The sequence below is a fragment of the Erinaceus europaeus genome, chromosome 18 (genome assembly GCF_950295315.1).
Source record: "Erinaceus europaeus chromosome 18, mEriEur2.1, whole genome shotgun sequence".
Taxonomy (NCBI): Eukaryota; Metazoa; Chordata; class Mammalia; order Eulipotyphla; family Erinaceidae; genus Erinaceus; species Erinaceus europaeus.
In genome coordinates, this window is record NC_080179.1 from 67,673,713 (window position 1) to 67,692,956 (window position 19,244).

At 39.1% G+C, this 19,244-nt stretch overlaps 1 protein-coding gene across 3 annotated transcripts in view; it reads left to right on the forward strand.

The window, feature by feature from the left end:
• The window catches only part of MBD5 (methyl-CpG binding domain protein 5), a 400,595-nt gene that overhangs the window by 353,609 nt on the left and 27,742 nt on the right, over positions 1-19,244 (forward strand). For all 3 annotated transcript variants that reach the window (XM_060178085.1, XM_016187753.2, XM_016187755.2), the window contains 3 exons: positions 4,093-5,118; positions 6,675-6,883; positions 14,574-15,782. In XM_060178085.1, coding sequence (XP_060034068.1) covers positions 4,093-5,118; positions 6,675-6,883; positions 14,574-15,782 — 2,444 coding nt within the window. The remainder of the gene's footprint in view (positions 1-4,092; positions 5,119-6,674; positions 6,884-14,573; positions 15,783-19,244) is intronic.

Below are 19,244 nucleotides of genomic sequence, written 5' to 3' on the forward strand. Positions count from 1 at the left end.
GGAAACAAATGAAAACAACTCAAGAATTAAAGGCCCTAACAAAGAAATCACTGGTGCTATTTCTGTATATACATTCAGACTGTGGTAAATTACACCAGTATGTAGAGTACCACAGGAGACTACCCGAAAATCTGCCCCCTCCCGGCAAGCTATCACTGGTGTTTCTTACTGTAATACACTTTCAATCCATGGTTGAATGTCTAAGCATGTGATCTCACACGAGAAAATCGTATTTGGTGCCTTTCCATTCTTCTCACCTAAGCAACAGAGACAATGAAAGAAAAAGAAAGAAATTGTGCATATTAACCTTCCTCAGGAATATCTATCTAGACAACTTGCTCGTGACCAGGTGGTGGACACCTGGCTGAGTGCACACATTCCAGTTCACAAAGACCCATGTTCGAGCCCCTGGTACCCACCTTCAGGGAAAAGCTTTGTGAGTGGTGAAACTGCAGATATCTCTGTCTCTCTTCCTCTCTAGCTCCTCGTCCTTCTTGATTTCTGGCTGTCTCTATCCAATAAATAAATAGATAATTAAAGTAAAAGTTAAAAAGAGAGAGAGAGAACTTGCAAAATAATATGCCCAAATAGTGACTTTTCTGAATCTTAAATGTGAATGTTTCTCTCTTACAAAATAAAGATGAAGAACTAATAACCTCCAAGGAAATTCTTCATCTTCAAAGCCTTGCCATGTGAACACTGGAGTGTTTTTAAAATGTGCCTTGTCTGTGGTTAGAGAACTGGTGATCTGTACATTTCAAGATGTCATTAGCAAATAAAGGGAAAGACCACAGATACTGGTTACCAGAAATAAGACTTTCATGAGCTTGTTTTCAAAGATAGTTTCCAAATGCAAATAAAGTACTTATTTCTAGAAATAACAAGATTTAAGAAACAATGGGATGTTCAAGGTATTGATTATTTTATTTCAAATCCAAATGAATATTTAAAGAATTGTATGCCTACTGCAGCATTTGATGTGACTTCTTACCCTGGGCTTTGTGAACACAGTCATTATTTCATGATAATATTTCATACATATTTATATATTTAAAAAAGAGTTTTTTAAAAAATATATCATTCTTTAAATGAAACACCAAGAGCTTAAAAACCTGCAGATCATGACAACTTGGAAAAACTGCAGTCTTATTTTAGAATATTCTGTAAGGTGTATTGTATGAGCTGACATGCTCAGTGTCATTGTCAAGCACCACTGTTGACTACAACTGCTAGTGTCAATAATAGTAGGAAACTGGTAAACCCTTTTCTTGGCAGAGACTTTTACTTACTGCAATTCTTTCAGTTGCCACTTTCTGATTCTCACATCAGTCATGCCAATGATGGCATGTAAAGTACACAGGTAGAAAAGACTCATGTGCAGTATATGTTCAACTCTCTCCTGTGATAAAATACTCAATAACTGTTAAACTTTATCAGAATGGCTTGATAGATAGGATAAATTCATGTGTTCTACAGTTAAATATTTCTTTTCCTTAACAATGGTATTTTATTTAGACTATTTTTAGTTTTTCATTATTTATTTGTAACTATAGTGGGTTACAAGGTTGTCTGATTAAGGGTATATAGTCCCACACCACTCCAACAACCAAATTTCTGCGTTCCTATCCCCCACCTCCCAGAGATAACCACCACAGATTCTGCACGTCCTAGAAACAGTTGGCTTGCTTCTGTTTGATGTTTGCTTGTTTTTGTTTTTTTGTATATCATGTATATCAGTTCTCTAGTTTCCACATATCAGTGAAACCATCTGGTAGTTGTCTTTCATCTCTTTATTTATTTTGCTGAGCATAACCGCCTCTAGTTCCATCCACAGTTAAAATATTAATGCTATGTCTCTGTATTAATGAGGAAAATTTCTTATGTTCTGTTAAGAGAAAGCTAGAAGAATATGAACTTGCATTTGTACTAGTTTGGCAACTATGGAGATATTTCTGTATATTTGGACAAAGCTTCAATAATAATAGGGTCAAATATTATTAAGTCTGTTATGATAACAGAGCGCTGGAGTGCTTAATATATTACAATTAATATAAAATTAAATGCATATCCTTATACTAATGGATACTTGACCAAATGCATACATTACAGAAAAGAGTACATCTCTTTAGGAAAAAAAACAAAAAACCTTTCACAGTTAAAAAATAAAGAGTGTAAGTTCTTTTACACCAGAATGTGGTTCTCTGCAGCTGGGTCACTAAGGATTTTACAGGGTACTACTGCTAAGGCTGTACCATGAGGGATGTTTTTCAGCTGGTGTAGGTGTCAGGACCCAGACTTTGTTCGTATTTAAGTTCTCCAGGTAATTCTGTCATGTACTTTGGATTAGCAACAGCTGAAACAATATAATAAAGAACTGACTATTTAAAAATATTAAGTCCCCTAAATTTCATTTCTAGCCTAAGACTTTTAAGAATAAGAATGCTATTTTTATGAAGACTGGTCTGATGTAAGGAATCATGAGTACAAGTATCTTTATGCTATCTGAGTGACAAAGGTTTTAAAATAATGACAAAATACTCTCTAAGTGACAAACTAGCACTGTCAAACACTGTTTATAGAAATGTGAATGGGAAGTATATCAATTTCACTCGAGTATAGTCTGGTAGGATGTCTCCAAAGCTTTTAAAATAGGTAAACCTGGGCCATAAAGATAGCATGCACACAGTTCAGGTTCAAGCCCCCAGCATGACAGGATTACTATGGCATCGGGGAAGTTCTAGTGTCTATCTTTCTCTGTCTCTCTCTATCCAAATGAAAGAGTTAATCAAGGAGATGCATGAGACCCTGGCAAAACAAACAAACAAAATCCTTTGTCCCTGAAATTTCACCCTTAAGAATGTGTCCTCAAAATGATTTAGCAAAAATATATTAATAAAAATATTCATCGTGGTGTCACTGATAGCAAAAAAAAATTATAATCAAAATACCCATGACTATGAATTGATTAAATTATGGTATATCCATACATGATGCTAGTAAAATGGTCCTGTCATTAGCATGAAAAGATACAGTACATTATATATTTTTGAAAGTCACAAAATAACAAAGTTTACATTTTTATAAAAATTTATACCATATGTGCGCATTTATATAGAGAAACACAGGAAGATATACACTAAAACATTAATGGTGTTATTGTCATAGGTACTCTGCTTTTCTAGCTTTGTAGTCCTGCACACTTCATATTTTCCATGAAAAGCCTGTATGAACATTATAAAGGCTTTCACAAACTTTTTTTTTAAAGATATTTATTTTATTTATTCCCTTTTGTTGCCCTTGTTGTTTTATTGTTGTAGTTAGTATTATTGTTGGATAGGACAGAGAGAGATGGAGAGAGGAGGGGGAGAGAGAAATGGAGAGACAAGGAATACAGAGAGAGAGAGAGAGAAAGACAGACACCTGCAGCCCTGCTTCACCGCTTGTGAAGCGACTCCCCTGCAGGTGGGGAGCCAGGGCTGGAACCGGGATCCTTACGCCGGTCCTTGTGCTTTGCGCCACCTGTGCTTAATCTGCTGCGCCACAGCCCGACTCCCCACAAACTATTTTTTTAAACTTAAATGAAAGACCAGACAACCCCTCATTTCTATCACACACTGTTGTCAGATTCTAAATCTCGGCCCTCTGGGATCTCAAGGCATGTAAATCTGGTGCTGTAACTCTGCACTATTTCCCTAGCCCTATCTATCAGGCTTTTTAAAAATAGAAGCAATATCTTAAAAAAGAAGAAGAAGGAAGTTTGTTGCTTTTTTTTCTCCCCCTGTCAGGGAACTACTATAACACACATTCCCTTCTCTTCACCTTTTCCAGTTATGAAAAGCTCTTGGATAGTTTGAAACAGGTGTTTCTTAATATGCTATATTTTACATGATAGCCCTTTCAAAGTAGATTAGAAAGCATAAAGTCTAACTGAAGTTTCATGAACAAAGCCAACCCATCTCTGATTATAGTCAACCTGATTAAAATCAACAAACGTGACTAACAAATTAATTGCAATGTGTCTCAATGTACTTTATGGGGGTGGTCCTCCTTAATACCAGTTATTAATAATTGCTCTTTTCTTGATTTTTTTAGGCGGTTCAGGACCATCATCTTCCATAGCCATAGCTGGCACCAACCACCCTGCCATCACAAAGACAACATCTGTTCTTCAAGATGGTGTAATAGTCACCACTGCAGCTGGAAACCCACTGCAGAGTCAGCTGTCCATTGGGAGTGATTTTCCTTTTGTTGGCCAAGAGCACGCACTTCATTTTCCACCCAACAGCACTTCAAACAACCATCTTCCACACCCCTTGAACCCCAGCCTCCTCAGTTCTCTACCTATCTCTTTGCCAGTGAATCAACAGCATCTCCTAAACCAGAATCTATTAAATATCCTCCAGCCTTCAGCAGCAGAAGGCAAGTCTGAGATCAACCTCCACCCTTTAGGTTTCCTCAACCCAAATGTAAACGCTGCTTTAGCTTTTCTCTCCGCTGACATGGATGGGCAGTTATTGCAACCTGTTTACTTTCAGCTCTTAGCAGCCCTGCTTCAGAACCAAGCCCAAGCAGCTGCCATGCTCCCCCTGCCATCTTTCAATCTGACCATCTCAGATCTTTTGCAACAGCAAAATACCCCTTTACCCTCATTAATACAGATGACAACCCCACCAGATCATTTGCCAAGCAATCAGTCAGAGAACAGCCGAGCTGAGACCCTTTTAACCAGCCCCTTGGGGAACCCTATCCCAAGCTTTGCAGGCAGTGACACTACTTTTAACCCCCTGTTCCTCCCAGCTGACACTGGGGCCTCGGGATTAATGGCCTTGAATCCCCAGCTATTGGGAGGTGTCCTGAACTCGGCATCAGCCAACTCTGCTAATCATCCAGAGGTTTCCATAGCAACTTCCTCCCAGGCCACCACTACCACAACCACTACATCATCAGCAGTGGCAGCACTGACTGTCTCAACACTTGGTGGGACAGCAGTGGTGTCAATGGCAGAAACATTGCTGAATGTATCTAATAATGCTGGGAACACACCTGGTCCAGCTAAACTCAACAGTAACTCTGTGGTACCACAGCTACTTAACCCTCTACTGGGGACAGGTCTGCTTGGTAAGTGAAATTTTTTCAGAAGTGTGTTTTTTTTTTAAATTATTATTTTTATTTTTTAACAAAAGAAACGTTTTTCTAATTCTATTTTCTCCTTTTTTAAAAAAAAATAACTCCATTTTGTCACACTTAAAAAAAAATGTTTTTGTTATGTCAAGCTTGCTTAAGGAACTAAATATAATCGTGCCCACACACATAGTGATACAAACATGAAAGGACTTTTTCCTTTCTCCCTATCCTAGCATTGCTAAACATTTGACTCTGCTTTCTCTTCTAGTTCTGATGCCACCGAAACTAACCTACCTGTCATTCTCTTAAGCCAAGTAGAGTCTTACTTTCCCAATAATGATGCAAAGGTACATGGTAAAAATAACTTATTTGAATTTTAGTTGGCGTGGCATCACAGGGTTCGTATGAGCAGCTGCACTGTGGATGGAAGTAATGTGAGGAAGTGCTTTTTTCTCCCCAGGTGATCCTTTAATAAACAAAACTAAATGATCATCCAACAAAATTAAAAACCAGGCATAAAAATACAGAAAGTTAAGTTTGCCCAAGTCTAGAAAACAGCCCCAGTAGTTGCTCTAGATTCCCTCAGAGAGTATTATTCTTTAGAACTTTGTGGCTTGAAAGCAAAATCCTTCATATAGATGATCCTACCACAAAAAATTAGAAGATAATGTTAAGAATATTCAGCTGCTTAAGGGAGGTGACTATGATATAAAATACAGAAGCAGTGCCCATATATCTGGGAAATGTAGACAAATGTACATGACATTACTGAGGCTTTCTTTAAAAAATATATATAGATATGATTTCCTGATCTTATGGATATCTTAATAACATATAGTTCTATTTGTCATTCATATAGTTAAATAACCTAAAAAGCATAACAGATTTATATATTTCAAGTTATAGGACAATAAAGTTGTCTTCCAGACAATTTCAAAAGGAGTTAATTTTCAGTTTTGAATATAGATGTTCACCTCATCAGATGATAAACTATTTTTAAAGGCTATGAGAATGAGTCCTTTAATATTTTTAAATTTTCTGATAATTTTGATTTCAGTGGTTACTGTTTTACTTAAACAGAAAATACTCATTTCTAGACCAATCAAATTTGGGTTGGTGGTATTTACTGATGATTGTGCCTTGAGAATGAAATTTTGTAAACAAGGCCTAATCAGGGCCACTCCTCTAATACTCTGCTCAAATATGTAGCGTTTCTGAGCATTTTAGGACCAGTTTCAATCTTTAGTTGAAGGTGCTCTAGTAAACGTAATTTCAAAGAGGTCTATGACACTAAAACTCAGTACATAAGAATTGGATAGAGAACAGGGCAAGGACTAAGTAGTCTCTCCATTATATAAAACAAAATAGTGACTGTGAAAAATAAGGTGAAATAACACAACTACTCTTTCCATGCCACTAGACTTGGGGTGGGGGAGATTGACTTGTAAATTGAGTTTTCAGTTTTTGTTTCAGGAATCCTTAGTACAAAGATAGGCAAAGTATGTTCAAAGAAGCACATTGCCTTACATTGTATGTTTTTCAAACTATAGGTGACATGTCCTCAATAAACAATACCTTGAATAACCATCAGCTGACTCACCTACAATCGCTGTTAAACAACAATCAGATGTTTCCTCCAAATCAGCAACAGCAGCAACTTCTCCAGGGGTACCAGAACCTCCAGGCATTTCCAGGACAGCCCACAGTTCCTTGCCCAGCTAACAATAACCCCATGGCTTGTCTGTTTCAGAACTTCCAGGTACTCTTACCACTGTTACTTTAGCAGAAAAGAATGTCTCGGGTTAAGTACTTAAATTGGGTTAAACACTTAAATTTGGAAGAAGAAATGGAAGGAGGCCATGAGCTCTTACCCTTCTACTTATTGTTACTTCTCAGCTGTGCTAATTATTTAAGATCTCCCATTCTTTGGTGTGAAGGTTATTTTAGTTTGTCTGAAGACTCTCAATGATCCTTTTCAGTCTGTTTGGGAGAATTGCTCAGCCTTTCCTTTTAAACTCATTTGTAGTTGTCCCACTGCTTTATGATTAAGCTCAGTAGCCTTTACATACCTACTCGATCTCATTCTCTCCTGGATTTCAGACACATGGCCTTCCTTCAGTTTTGCAAAATGAATACAATTCTAGGAGATTCAGGTGCTATATGGAAATGTAGAAGAAATATAGTTTTGCTCTATCTCACGGCACTGGGGAATGAATCCAGTGCCTTGTGCTTGTATAGTACCACCACTGAAAGGTTGATTTTTTTTTTTTCATTCTTTATTTTAGAGAAAGAGCATACTTTCTCTAAAAGAGGAAGAGAGAGGACACCTCAGCATGGCCCCACCCATGGGACTCCCTTACTGTTGTTCATGGTGCTTCCATGTGGTTTCATGGCTTGAACCCAGGGCCTAACACTTTTTCGTAAGGCATGAGCACTCTACCAGGTGAACTATCTCCCTGTTCCTAGATTAAAACAATTAACAACAACAACAACAACAACAAAAAACCTTTGGGTAAAGAAGACTTTATTGGAAAGAAACAAAACCAAGAAGTTAAAAAGAAATGTAACAAAATTGATTACAGAAAACTTTTAGGGAAAGCTAGAAAAATAGCTCACTTAGTGCACTGTTTGCATGAGCAACAACGCAGGTTTGAACCCAGCACCTAACACATTGAAGAAAACTTTAGTGTTGTAGTCTCTTTCACTCTTTCTCTGTCTCTCTCTTGCTCTCTGAAAGGAAAGAGGGGGAAAAAAGAAAAGGAAAACTCTTAGGGGTGATGAGATAACACACTAGCCTCTCATGCCTAAGACACCATAGCAGACAGGTTCATTCCCTGACCTTACCATGTGCAAAAGCTGAGCAGTGTTCTGTTCTCTCTCTCTCTCTCTCTCTCTCTCTCTCTCTCTCTCTCTCACACACACACACACACACACACACACACACACGTTAACAGATAAAAGATAGTTTTACAAAAGAAAAATTCTAAATCTCAGAATGATCAAACAAAGCTTCCAAAGTTAAAGACAAATGGTAACCTTGCAGAAAATACAACATAACACATAACAAATAATTGGTATCTGTAAGATAAAATATCTCCTACATACCAAGATACTGAAAAGATAATTTATTAGGGAAAATGAGCAAAAGCTATGAACATACAATTCTCAGAAAATTAAAGATAAATTATTAATAAATACATAAAAACAGAGTCATACAAATTATAACATAAATATGCCCATCAGATTAATGATATCCCTTGCTGATAGAGGTAGGGAAATGGATCCTTTCAGAGATATTTTGTTCTGTTTTGCTACTATTATTGAAGTGATATTCATTTACAGGATTGAATGTTTCAGGTATACAATCTCACTTCTCAACCATTTTTGTGTTACCACCATGTGGTGGGAATGTCAATTGGTTCATATATATATATATATATATAAATTTATTTATATAATGGAAATATTGACAAGACCATAGGATAAGAGGGGTATAAGAGATATATTTTTGAACTGATTGTATACAAGTACAGTCTTTTTGGAAGGTAACTTGATAGTTTTTTAGGCTTTTAATTCTCTAGGTTGTTTTGACCAGAGCACTGCTCAGCTCTGGTGTATGGTGGTATTGAACTTGGAACCTCTGAGATTTATGCATGAAAGTCACTTATACAACTATTATGTTGTCTCCTCAAACCCATCAATTTTTTTCCTTTTTTAATTTGTGATTAATATTAGGTTACAAGCGGGTTGTACGTTTACAGTGTCTACTTCTACATCACACCCACCACCGAAGTTCTGTGTCCTCACTCTCCATCCTCCAAAAGAGAACCACCACAGTTCTCACAAATCTTGGAAACAGTTTGTTCACTTATTTTTTGCTTTAAACCATATTATAATTTTATTAGTAAATCTATAGTTTAATTGTTTTAATTTATAAAAAGGAAACACTGACACAACCATAGGATAAGATGAGTACAAATTCACATAATTCCCACCACCAGAACTCCATAGCCCATCCCCTCCCCTGATAGCTTTCCTATTCTTTTTTTAAAATTTTTAAATATTTATTTACTTATTCCCTTTTGTTGTCCTTGTTGTTTTATTGTTGTAGTTATTATTGATGTCATTGTTGTTGGATAGGACAGAGAGAAATGGATAGAGGAGGGGAAGACAAAAGGGGAGAGAAAGACAGATACCAACAGACCTGCTTCACTGCCTGTGAAGCGACTCCCCTGCAGGTGAGGAGCCGGAGGCTCAAACCCGATCCTTGCACCAGTCCTTGCACTTTGACCCATGTGCGCTTAACCCACTGCGCTATCACCCAACTCCCATCTTTCCTATTCTTTAACCCTCTGGGAGTATGGACCCAAGGTCATTGTGGGGTGCAGAAGGTGGAAGGTCTGGCTTCTGTAATTGCTTCCCTGCTGAACATGGGCATTGACAGGTCAATCCATATACTCCCAGCCTGTCTCTCTCTTTCCCTAATGGGGCCGGATCCTGGGGAAGCAGAGCTCCAGGACACATTGATGGAGTTGTTTGTCCAGGGAAGTCTGGTCGGCATCCTGCTAGCATCTGGAATCTGGTGGTTGACAAGAGAGTTAGCATACAAATCCAAACAAATTGTTGACCAATCATAGACCTAAAGGCTGGAATAGAGCAGATGAAGAGTTGGGGTCCTCCATTTTGTAGATAGCTAGTAGGCATATTTTAGTTATATTCCAAAGGGCCTGTGGCTGTACTAGCTTTTTTTGTTTGTTTGTTTTTTCTTTTTCTTTTTTTCCCCTGAGCCTGGAGTCTGATATGCAGGTGGATCCAAGTTGTTGTCTGGGGAGATGATGTTATGGTTGGAAAAAGGACCAGAAAGCTGGATCAGGGGAGAGAGTAGCTCCCTAATATGGGAAAGGTGTATAAATATTGTTGACTATAAACCACATCAATTTGATGTGATCTGGGGCCCATAATCAGCTTAGGAGCCTATGTGACCTCTGCATCCCTGTAGATCTGAGCTCACATTCTGTGATCATGAGTAGGAACATTCCAGGCTGCCCCAATATCAGGACCCATCTTCCTCAGGTGCAGCAGAGTATGTTGTCCAGCCTCCCTTCAGAGGTTGGACCATTCTCTACTGTTGTTGATCCAAGTTGAGGGAAAGGTCCTATGGGGGCCCACAAAGGGATCTATTGTGTTGTTCCTGTTAGAAATGACCAGTAACAATAGCGAGAGGGATTTATTCGAGGTCTAGGCCCATCATGTCTGTTTGGGAATCTCAGGACTCCACAGATAGGGCCCCAGCTGATGGGTTTGTTTGTTTTTTAAGTTCATGTGTATTATATCTCCAGATTCCACATATGAGTCCCCCTAAGATTTTTCAATATAGGTGCCCTTTGATGGCAGGAGTTCAACTTTTATGTATTTTGTTTTGGCACCAGGATCATTTCTGGAACATGATTCATCCTTTACCACTGGGATCTCTCTCTTTCTCTCTCTCTCTCTCTTTCTCTCTCTCTCTCTCTCTCTCCCTCTCTCTCTCCCTCTCCCTCTCTCCCTTTCTCTTTTAATAGATGGTAAGAAACACTGGAAGAGGCAGAGATAGAGAGAAGGAAAGACACTGAAATACTCCTCCACTCTAGTGAAGCTACTTCATGTAGGCGCTCCCATTTGGTGCACGCTAAAGAGTGAGCCATCTCCTTGCCCCTGTAGATCTATTTGAGAGACATTTTCAAATGTGAATACTAACAATACTAAAATACAATACTGTTGGTAAGAACTAAAAGAAGGGAAGGCAGGCAGGAAGGGAAGAAGAGAAACTAAATATACACCTACACACTCTAATATACTGAAGTATCTACAAGAATAATTCAGTGTTACTTCAACTGAAAGTAATTAATTAATTAATATAACCTTGGCAGGGAAAACATTCTAAACTCCACAGCATTTGAAATTTTGCTTCTTTTATTTGCTGTTAAATTGCCAGTGCTGAAAACCGTGCCTGGACCATAGCAAGTTCTCAACAAATGTTTGTTGAGTGAATAAGAGAATTGAAAACAAAAAAATAAAATAAAATAACAGAAGGAAGAAAGAAAGAAAGAGAAAATTAAGTGTCTACAAGGATACACTTCTGCATTGGTTAATTTTTTTGCTTTTGTTTTTAACTTTATTTTATTTTGTAGACCAAAGAGAAATGGAGAGGGAAGGGGGATAGCTGGAGAGAGAAATACCTGCAGCATTGCTTAAGGAACTTTCCCCCTGCAGGCCGGAACTGGTGGCTTAAACCCATGTTCTTGTGTATAGTAATATGTGCACTTAACCAGGTGGTTGCTTTTGAGAAAGGAAATGGAACTGGAGTGGGGTTGGAGATTACAAACTTAAGTAGCAAGTAGCAATGAAGAACAATGTTATCTTTTCTGACAATGGAAATATATAGTATCTTATGTAATAAACTAGAGAGAGGATGGGAAGATAGCATAATGGTTATGCAAAATGACTCTCATGCCTGAGGCTCTCAGGTAGCAAGTATAATCTCTGACCCCACCATAAATCAAAACTGAACAAAATTAAAATAGGACAGGTTATAATCAGGTATAACAGGTAGCAGGTATAATCTCTAACCCCACCATAAATCAAAGCTGGCAAAATTAAAATAGAACAGACTGGGATGGGACGGGAAGGGACAGGATGGGACGGGATGGAATAATTTAGAAAATGGAAGGCTTCAACCATGCAACTTCAGATAAAGCCTGAAATGTATCCAATAGATGTCCTAACATCAGGACATTAACAGTGACTTGATGAGATGCAGACTGGGTGGAGTGGTGGGAACACAACCTGGCTTGATGTGGATGGATGAGTGAAAAAAGTTAGGAATTAGGGGCCGTATGGTAGCGCAGCAGATTAAGCACACATGGCGCAAAGCACAAGGACCTGTGTAGGGATCCTGGTTTGAGCTCTGGCTCCCCACCTGCAAGAGGGTCGCTTCACAAGCAGTGAAACAGGTCTGCAAGTGTCTTTCTTTCCCCCTTTCTGTCCTCCCCTCCTCTCTCCATCCCTCTCTGTCCTATCCAACAAGACAACAGCAATGGAAGCTACAACAATAATAACAACAGTAAACAAACAACAAGGGCAACAAAAGGGAAAAAATGGCCTCCAGGAGCAGTGGATTCGTAGTGCAGGCACCGAGCCCCAGTGATAAACCTGGAGGCAAAAAAAAAAAAAAAAAAAAAAAGGTTAGGAATGAAAGAATTAATTACTCTTTCAAAAACCTAACTATAGTGAACATAAGCAAAATAGGCCCAAGATAGATGTCAGTTTAAGTTCAAACTTTTAAAATATAGAAGTTGTGTACCTAATTGCATTATCAATTTACATTACATTAATATATATCATATTTATATGTTAAGTTATAATTGTATTGTATAATTATGTATAATTAGCATCAAAAGAAAGAGACCTTCCACCTCAATCCCACCCTAAACCCAATGTAGAAGAGGTTGAATTTAAAGAAGAGAAGGAATAAGAAATGGGACAGGATTCCAGAAGGCAGGACTATAGGGACCTTGGGATCTAGACCATAGATGGGTGACTGAACCTCAGAGAGCTGGAGTCCTTCTTACATTAGAAAGCAGGGTGGGATTTAGGATTGAAGACACACTGAGTTGCTGCCAGGTGGTGAGGTTGGGGGTCAGGGAGCAACAGGATATAAGAATTAGGAGCATTCTTACCCTGTAAACTCTACTTTCTCTCTTAACTAATGTCCTCTATGCAGAATGGTATGGGAAATGGGAGTGCAGCCATTTAGAGACGTGGATAGAGAGTGGATCGTTGTAAAGGAAAATGAGTGATACCTGTTAGACCACAGGTTGTTGGGGAAAACCATCCTTTCACCCACCAGCTACACTTGGAAGCCATACATTTATGACGTTCAATAGCATCCTCACTGTAGACATAGATAAGGCTGACAGTTGAAATGAAGGTTGGGATTTTTTTTTTTTTTACTTCAACATCACTTTATTGAGGAAATATTGATTTACAGAATTGTTGTTGTCAGTATACCTTATACTTCATCAAATCATCATCATCTTTCAAATATAGGGCACTAGATTCCCACAGCCCCTTGGACAATCCCTTTCTCCCCTTAGAGTCCTTGGACCTACTTTAATAGACCATAACCCATTGATCATAGAGGTGAACATTCAGCAAATCAAGCATCTGAGGCAGTAATCCATAGCCAGTGTTGGGGAAATTAGAAGAACCTTAGAAACTTTTTTTGAATTTGATTCCTCCTGCCTGTCCTGATCATTGATGATCTTTGTTGGGGAACAAATTCTCCCATTCTGTTTCAACTGAGAATCACTTCTTAAGAGAGCCATGGTCTCTGTTGACAACACAAGAGTGGCTCTCAGCCAGTAGAATGATGACGATAAAGAGATGTTACTCTTTTAGAGTTTCAACAAAAGACCTGTAAAATCTCTAGATACTGATGCATAATGGATCCCACTTGTTCTAAGAAATAGCTCAGTTCATGGGAAACATGAAGACATTTCATTTGGATCTAAATGTTTCTATTCTTTTGACTTAGTCATGAAAATTCAGTCTACTTAAGACTTCAAAAATTTAGTACGGTATCAGAAATGTATTTTATTTTTAAGAAAAGTTGTATAAGAATCAGGTAGAGTGCATTGTGGTTAGAATACAGGACTTGCATATGACAGGTCCCAGGTTTGACCCCTGTCACTACAAATAGCCAGGGCTGAGTGGTGTCATGGTCAAGAAAAGAAAATAGAAAAGGGTGTATGTATGTGTGTTTATATTAGATTTTACTTAGTTCAGTAGAAATATCAGTGTTAGAAGTCATTTTCAACACCTGATCCCTTTGTAATTTGAACAATGCTGGTGACTGTTGAATTGATCTCTCTTTGTTGTTGTTTTTAACCTCAGCACCCCTTTACTGAGGGAATTTTCATTTACAGGATTGTTGCCATGAGGGTCTGTCATGTTCACATTTCCTAAGATGACTATCAGTACATTGTACCCTCCACCAAACCCTCGTCCTGTTCTACCACACAGACTTGTTTTGCTCTTTGAATCTCAAGTTGCAAAACCTGTAATAACACTAAGCAGTGGAGTTGTATTCTAAAAACATTTTGCCTCCAGCCACCTCATTTTTAACTTTTCTAGGTAATGCCTAGTAGTGATTATTAAAAAAAATTGTTGAATCATTCCAACCAAAGAAATAGTTACTTAAATTTAATCAAACATAAGCTTTTTTAAATAGAGAGAATTTTCTTTCTTTCTTTCTTTCTTTCTTTTTCATAATATTCCCTTCCTTGTTAGACTTATCTTTCTTTTGGTGAATCTTAAAATTGTGATCTCTCTCATGAAGGCAGTATTACAGTATTTATTTATGTATTTATTCTTTTGCTTTCTCATGACCTCCTGTGTGTTTCTTGAAGGTGAGGATGCAGGAAGATGCAGCTCTCCTAAACAAAAGAATAAGCACTCAGCCGGGGCTCACAGTACTTCCTGAGCATCCCAGCACTGCACTTCCACCTTTTCAAGACGCAGCCTGTGAGTTGCAACCAAGGCTGGACCCCCCCCTTGGCCAGCAGGTGAAGGACGGCCTCGTTGTGGGCAGCCCAGGTGATGCATCTGTAGATGCCATTTACAAAGCGGTTGTGGATGCGGCCGGTAAAGGGATGCAGGTTGTCATCACCACTGCGGTCAACAGCACCACCCAGATCAGCCCCATCCCAGCTCTGAGTGCCATGAGTGCCTTCACTGCCTCCATCGGCGACCCATTAAGTCTCCCCAGTGCGGTCAGTGCGGTCATTCATGGGCGAAACATGGGCAGCGTGGATCCCGATGGCAGGCTGAGGACCGCCAGAGGGGCTCGGCTGCCCAGGAATCTGGACCACGGGAAAAACTCAAACGATGCAGATGGGTATGAATATTTCAAATCATCAAGTTGCCACGTGTCCAGAAAACAGTGGGATGGGGAGCAAAGCCCCGGCGGGGAGCGGAACAGGTGGAAATGTGAGGAATTTTTAGATCACCCAGGCCACATTCACAGTAGTCCTTGTCACGACAGGTCCAACAATGTCTCTTCACTGCCATTTCTGCCTGGGGAGCACCACCCAATACTGTTACCACCAAGAAACTGTCAAGGGGAGAAAATTCTGGAGGAAAATTTCAGGTATAATAACTACAAAAGAACTATGATGAGTTTTAAAGAGAGACTAGAGAACACTGTGGAAAAATGTGTACACATGAATGGGAACAGGCCTTTCCAGAGCCGGGGTTTCGGAGAATTGCTCAGCACCACAAAGCAAGACCTGGTCCTGGAGGAGCAGTCTCCAAGTTCCTCAAACAGTCTGGAAAGTTCTCTGGTCAAAGACTACATCCATTACAATGGAGACTTCAATGCCAAAAGCATTAACGGGTGTGTGCCTAGCCCTTCAGACGCTAAAAGCATCAGCAGTGAAGAGGATCTAAGGAATCCAGACTCCCCTTCTTCAAATGATTTGATACGTTACCGACCAAGGACGTTCAATGTTGGCGACTTGGTCTGGGGCCAAATCAAAGGACTGACTTCCTGGCCTGGAAAACTAGTCAGAGAAGATGATGTTCGCAATTCATGTCAACAGAGCCCCGAGGAAGGGAAGGTATACCAATCTTTATCCATTGTCAAATACTACCCTTTGTTCAGATGTCAATTAAGATTTTTTTTTTTTGTTATCATCACTTTGAATTCTTTGGATTTGATATTAGGATTCTTCATGACTCATTGAGGTCTCACAAACTTCTGGAACGTAACATGAAGAGGGGATGGTTATAGTCACCAAAATGTCATATCGTCAAGGGGTGAGTTGTGGAGTACTTGGTGACGCCCAGTAGGGCTCAGGGTGGTTCTAACCCAGGAACCAGATTTCCAGAATTTTGTTAACTTTCCCTTCCTTCCTTCCTTCCTTCCTTCCTTCCTTCCTTCCTTCCTTCCTTCCTTCCTTCCTTCCTTCCTTCCCTCCCTCCCTCCCTATATTTACCTAACTTTTCCTTTCATACCCAGAGGATAAAGGCAAGTAGCAGTAACTGAAGGGTGTGTGTGTGTGGGGGGGGGAACGGTGGGGAGTGTGATCTGCTAGCCACTGGCCATCAGGAGCATGGCAGAAAAACACAGTCTCCTAGGTGACAGAAAGTACCAGAGGAGGTGCCTCCTCAGTGTCCTTGCATGGGGGAGAAGGTAAAAACCTGGGTGGAGTTAATAGCCATTTCTGGGAGCAGCAGGTAATGTCTGAGTTCAGAATGGTGTCTCAGTTCAGGAAAAGTTACAGCCCTTTATAACATATGGAAATGTTTAACCTCATAGTCTGGTTCTACTTAGCACAGTCTGATCATATAAATTAAATGAAAACTTCTCCATGAAACTACCATTCAATTTAGCAGAAATTAGTAGGAGCCTTCTGGGCTCCCCCACACATACTCCCCCACCCCCCACAATTGGTAAGATTGGCTCACTAGGCAAAAAATATGTAGAATGTTGAAAGTACATAGAAAAATTTATATCTGACCAGGAGAAGATAATTATGCACATTCCCCACATATGATGAAGAAGCATATAATTTTTCATCTCCTTAGGAAACAAAAATTACCCTCATAGATATATATTATTCCCTTAAAGAGTATATTGTATAAAAGTCTTTCAACTCTGCTCAGACCTCCACTGCCATTTAGCTTTAATGGCAGGAAACCAAAAGCATTTTGCCAGCACAATAAAAGGGTTGTCTTTCTCCAAAGGGCCAGGAGATCCTTAAACCCATTGCTTATAATGCCTAATATATACTTGTCGGGATACACTTGGGCCTAATGTTTCCATATCTGATAAGCAAATGAATTCCATACTCCTATTCACAAAATATTATATTCTCTATAAACTCTGAGACTAGACAAGCATTTGTTAGGTTGATAAGCCTAAATATTTTTGATAGATTATTAAAAAAAATAATTAGAAACAGCAAAAATGAGCTTTTATGTTGTAAATGGAATGGCCACAAACACAAGATATAAACATTGAATTGGTTTACAATCTGTGTGCATGAAACCAAGACTTTTTTTCAATATACTATTTTACAAAAAGCTTAACTAAAGAAAAAAAAAAAGGCCTTCCTCTCCTGAAAACATTTTCTCAGTCCTAAATGCCTTGTTTAAATATCTTCTTATATCCTCGGGAGAATAAAGGCATGCACTTTTAACACAATTCACATTAAACCATGGTCCTAAACTTGATTATTCTGTATTCTCAGATTACTAAGACTAAGTTACTCACTGATGTTTATGAAGATGCACTTAAAAATCTTCATATGAGAGTCTGAAAAAGCATTTATTTTGCATCAGTGAAATAACCAACTGGTTTTCTTCCCGTTGCTATAAAACAACAGTGTTTCAAACTGCAGCTTCTCCTTCCTTAACACCAGCAGCAGATTAATTCCTGATATGGAGCATAAACTTAGTTCTGTAAATTTGAGTATACCCTCTCCTCTTTCAAACATTGTAATGTCCTTTTTTTTTTTTTCCCCTGCCGTGAGGGTTATTGCTGTGGCTCAGTGCCTGCACAATGAATCTAGTGCTCTGCTCCTGGCAGCTATTTTTTTTCTCTCCCCCCCCCCCTTTATCTGATAGGACAGAGAGAAATTGAGAGAGGAGGGAAAATAGAGAAGAGAGACAGAGAGACACCTATAGTACTGGCTTCACTGCTCCTGAAGCTTCTCCCTTTCAGGAGGGGAAAAGGACCTTGAGCATGCTAATGTGGGTTCTTAACCAGAAGCAGCACTGCTCACACCCCCACCCCCCAGTCTTCTTCTTCTAGCCTTTGCCCTTCTTCCGTAGCCAGTTAATGGCTTTGAAAGGCCAGTTAATGACTGGGATCCATGTGGATTCAGTCGGCTAGGAAGGATCGTCAGTTTCCCCAATGAATGGGTACTCACGGGATGCACCATGGGAAGGTTGATCCAATGCATCCCACCCCCTAGTAATTTTGTACTTTTAAAACCTTGATATCAAGATATATTAAAACTATTTTAGTAATTCAGAAAAATTATTTAAAGCACACATTTAGAAGTGAATAACTGAAAACATATAATAAAACATTGATGAGTACATATAAAATATTCATCTGTCATTGAAAAGCAAGGTATAATAGCCCTAAAAGCTCTAGGACACTTAACATTTAAAAAAAAAAAAACTCCCCCCAACCGATCTTACTGTTGTACATTAAAAAAACAAGTACTGCTTCATAAATGTTCTTTTCTCTGCTGTAGTTCACAAATCAAAAGAAGCACTTCCTCATATCTTATTTCATGATGTCCAACGAACCAAATATATATTCTAAATTTATAACTCCAGAAAAAGCAATGTTTCAAATACAAGCCTGTCATCAAATACAAGTGTCATCTTTTGGGGATCTCTAGTAAATACATATATATTTTTAAATTTTTTAAAAATTTTCTATTTAAGAAAGGATTAATTAACAAAACCATAGAGTAGGAGGGGTACAATTCCACACAATTCCCACCACCCAATCTCCATTTCCCACCCTCTCCCCTGATAGCTTTCCCACTCTCTATCCCTCTGGGAGCATGGACCCAGGGTCATTGTGGGTTGCAGAAGGTAGAAGGTCTGGTGTCTGTAATTGCTTCCCCGCTGAACATGGGCGTTGACTGGTCGGTCCATGCTCCCAGTCTGCCTCTCTCTTTCCCTAGTAGGGTGGGTCTCTGGGGAAGCGGAGCTCCAGGACATATTGGTGGGGTCTTCAGTCCAGGGAAGCCTGGCCGGCATCCTGATGACATCTGGAACCTGGTGACTGAAAAGAGAGTTAACATACGAAGCCAAACAAATTGTTGAGCAATCATGGACCCAAAGCTTGGAATAGTGGAGAGGAAGTGTACTCACTGCAAACTTTAGTGTACTTCTGCTTTCAGGTATATATTTTGTAGTAGTTTATGGATACGTGTGAACATATGCTCTCTCTCACTGAAACTGGTGTATATCTAGGTTTTGGGACTTTGTTAGAAAGTGAACCACCTGAGATGGAACTAGAGAATACTATGAAAGGAAAGGTCTCACCCGAGTAA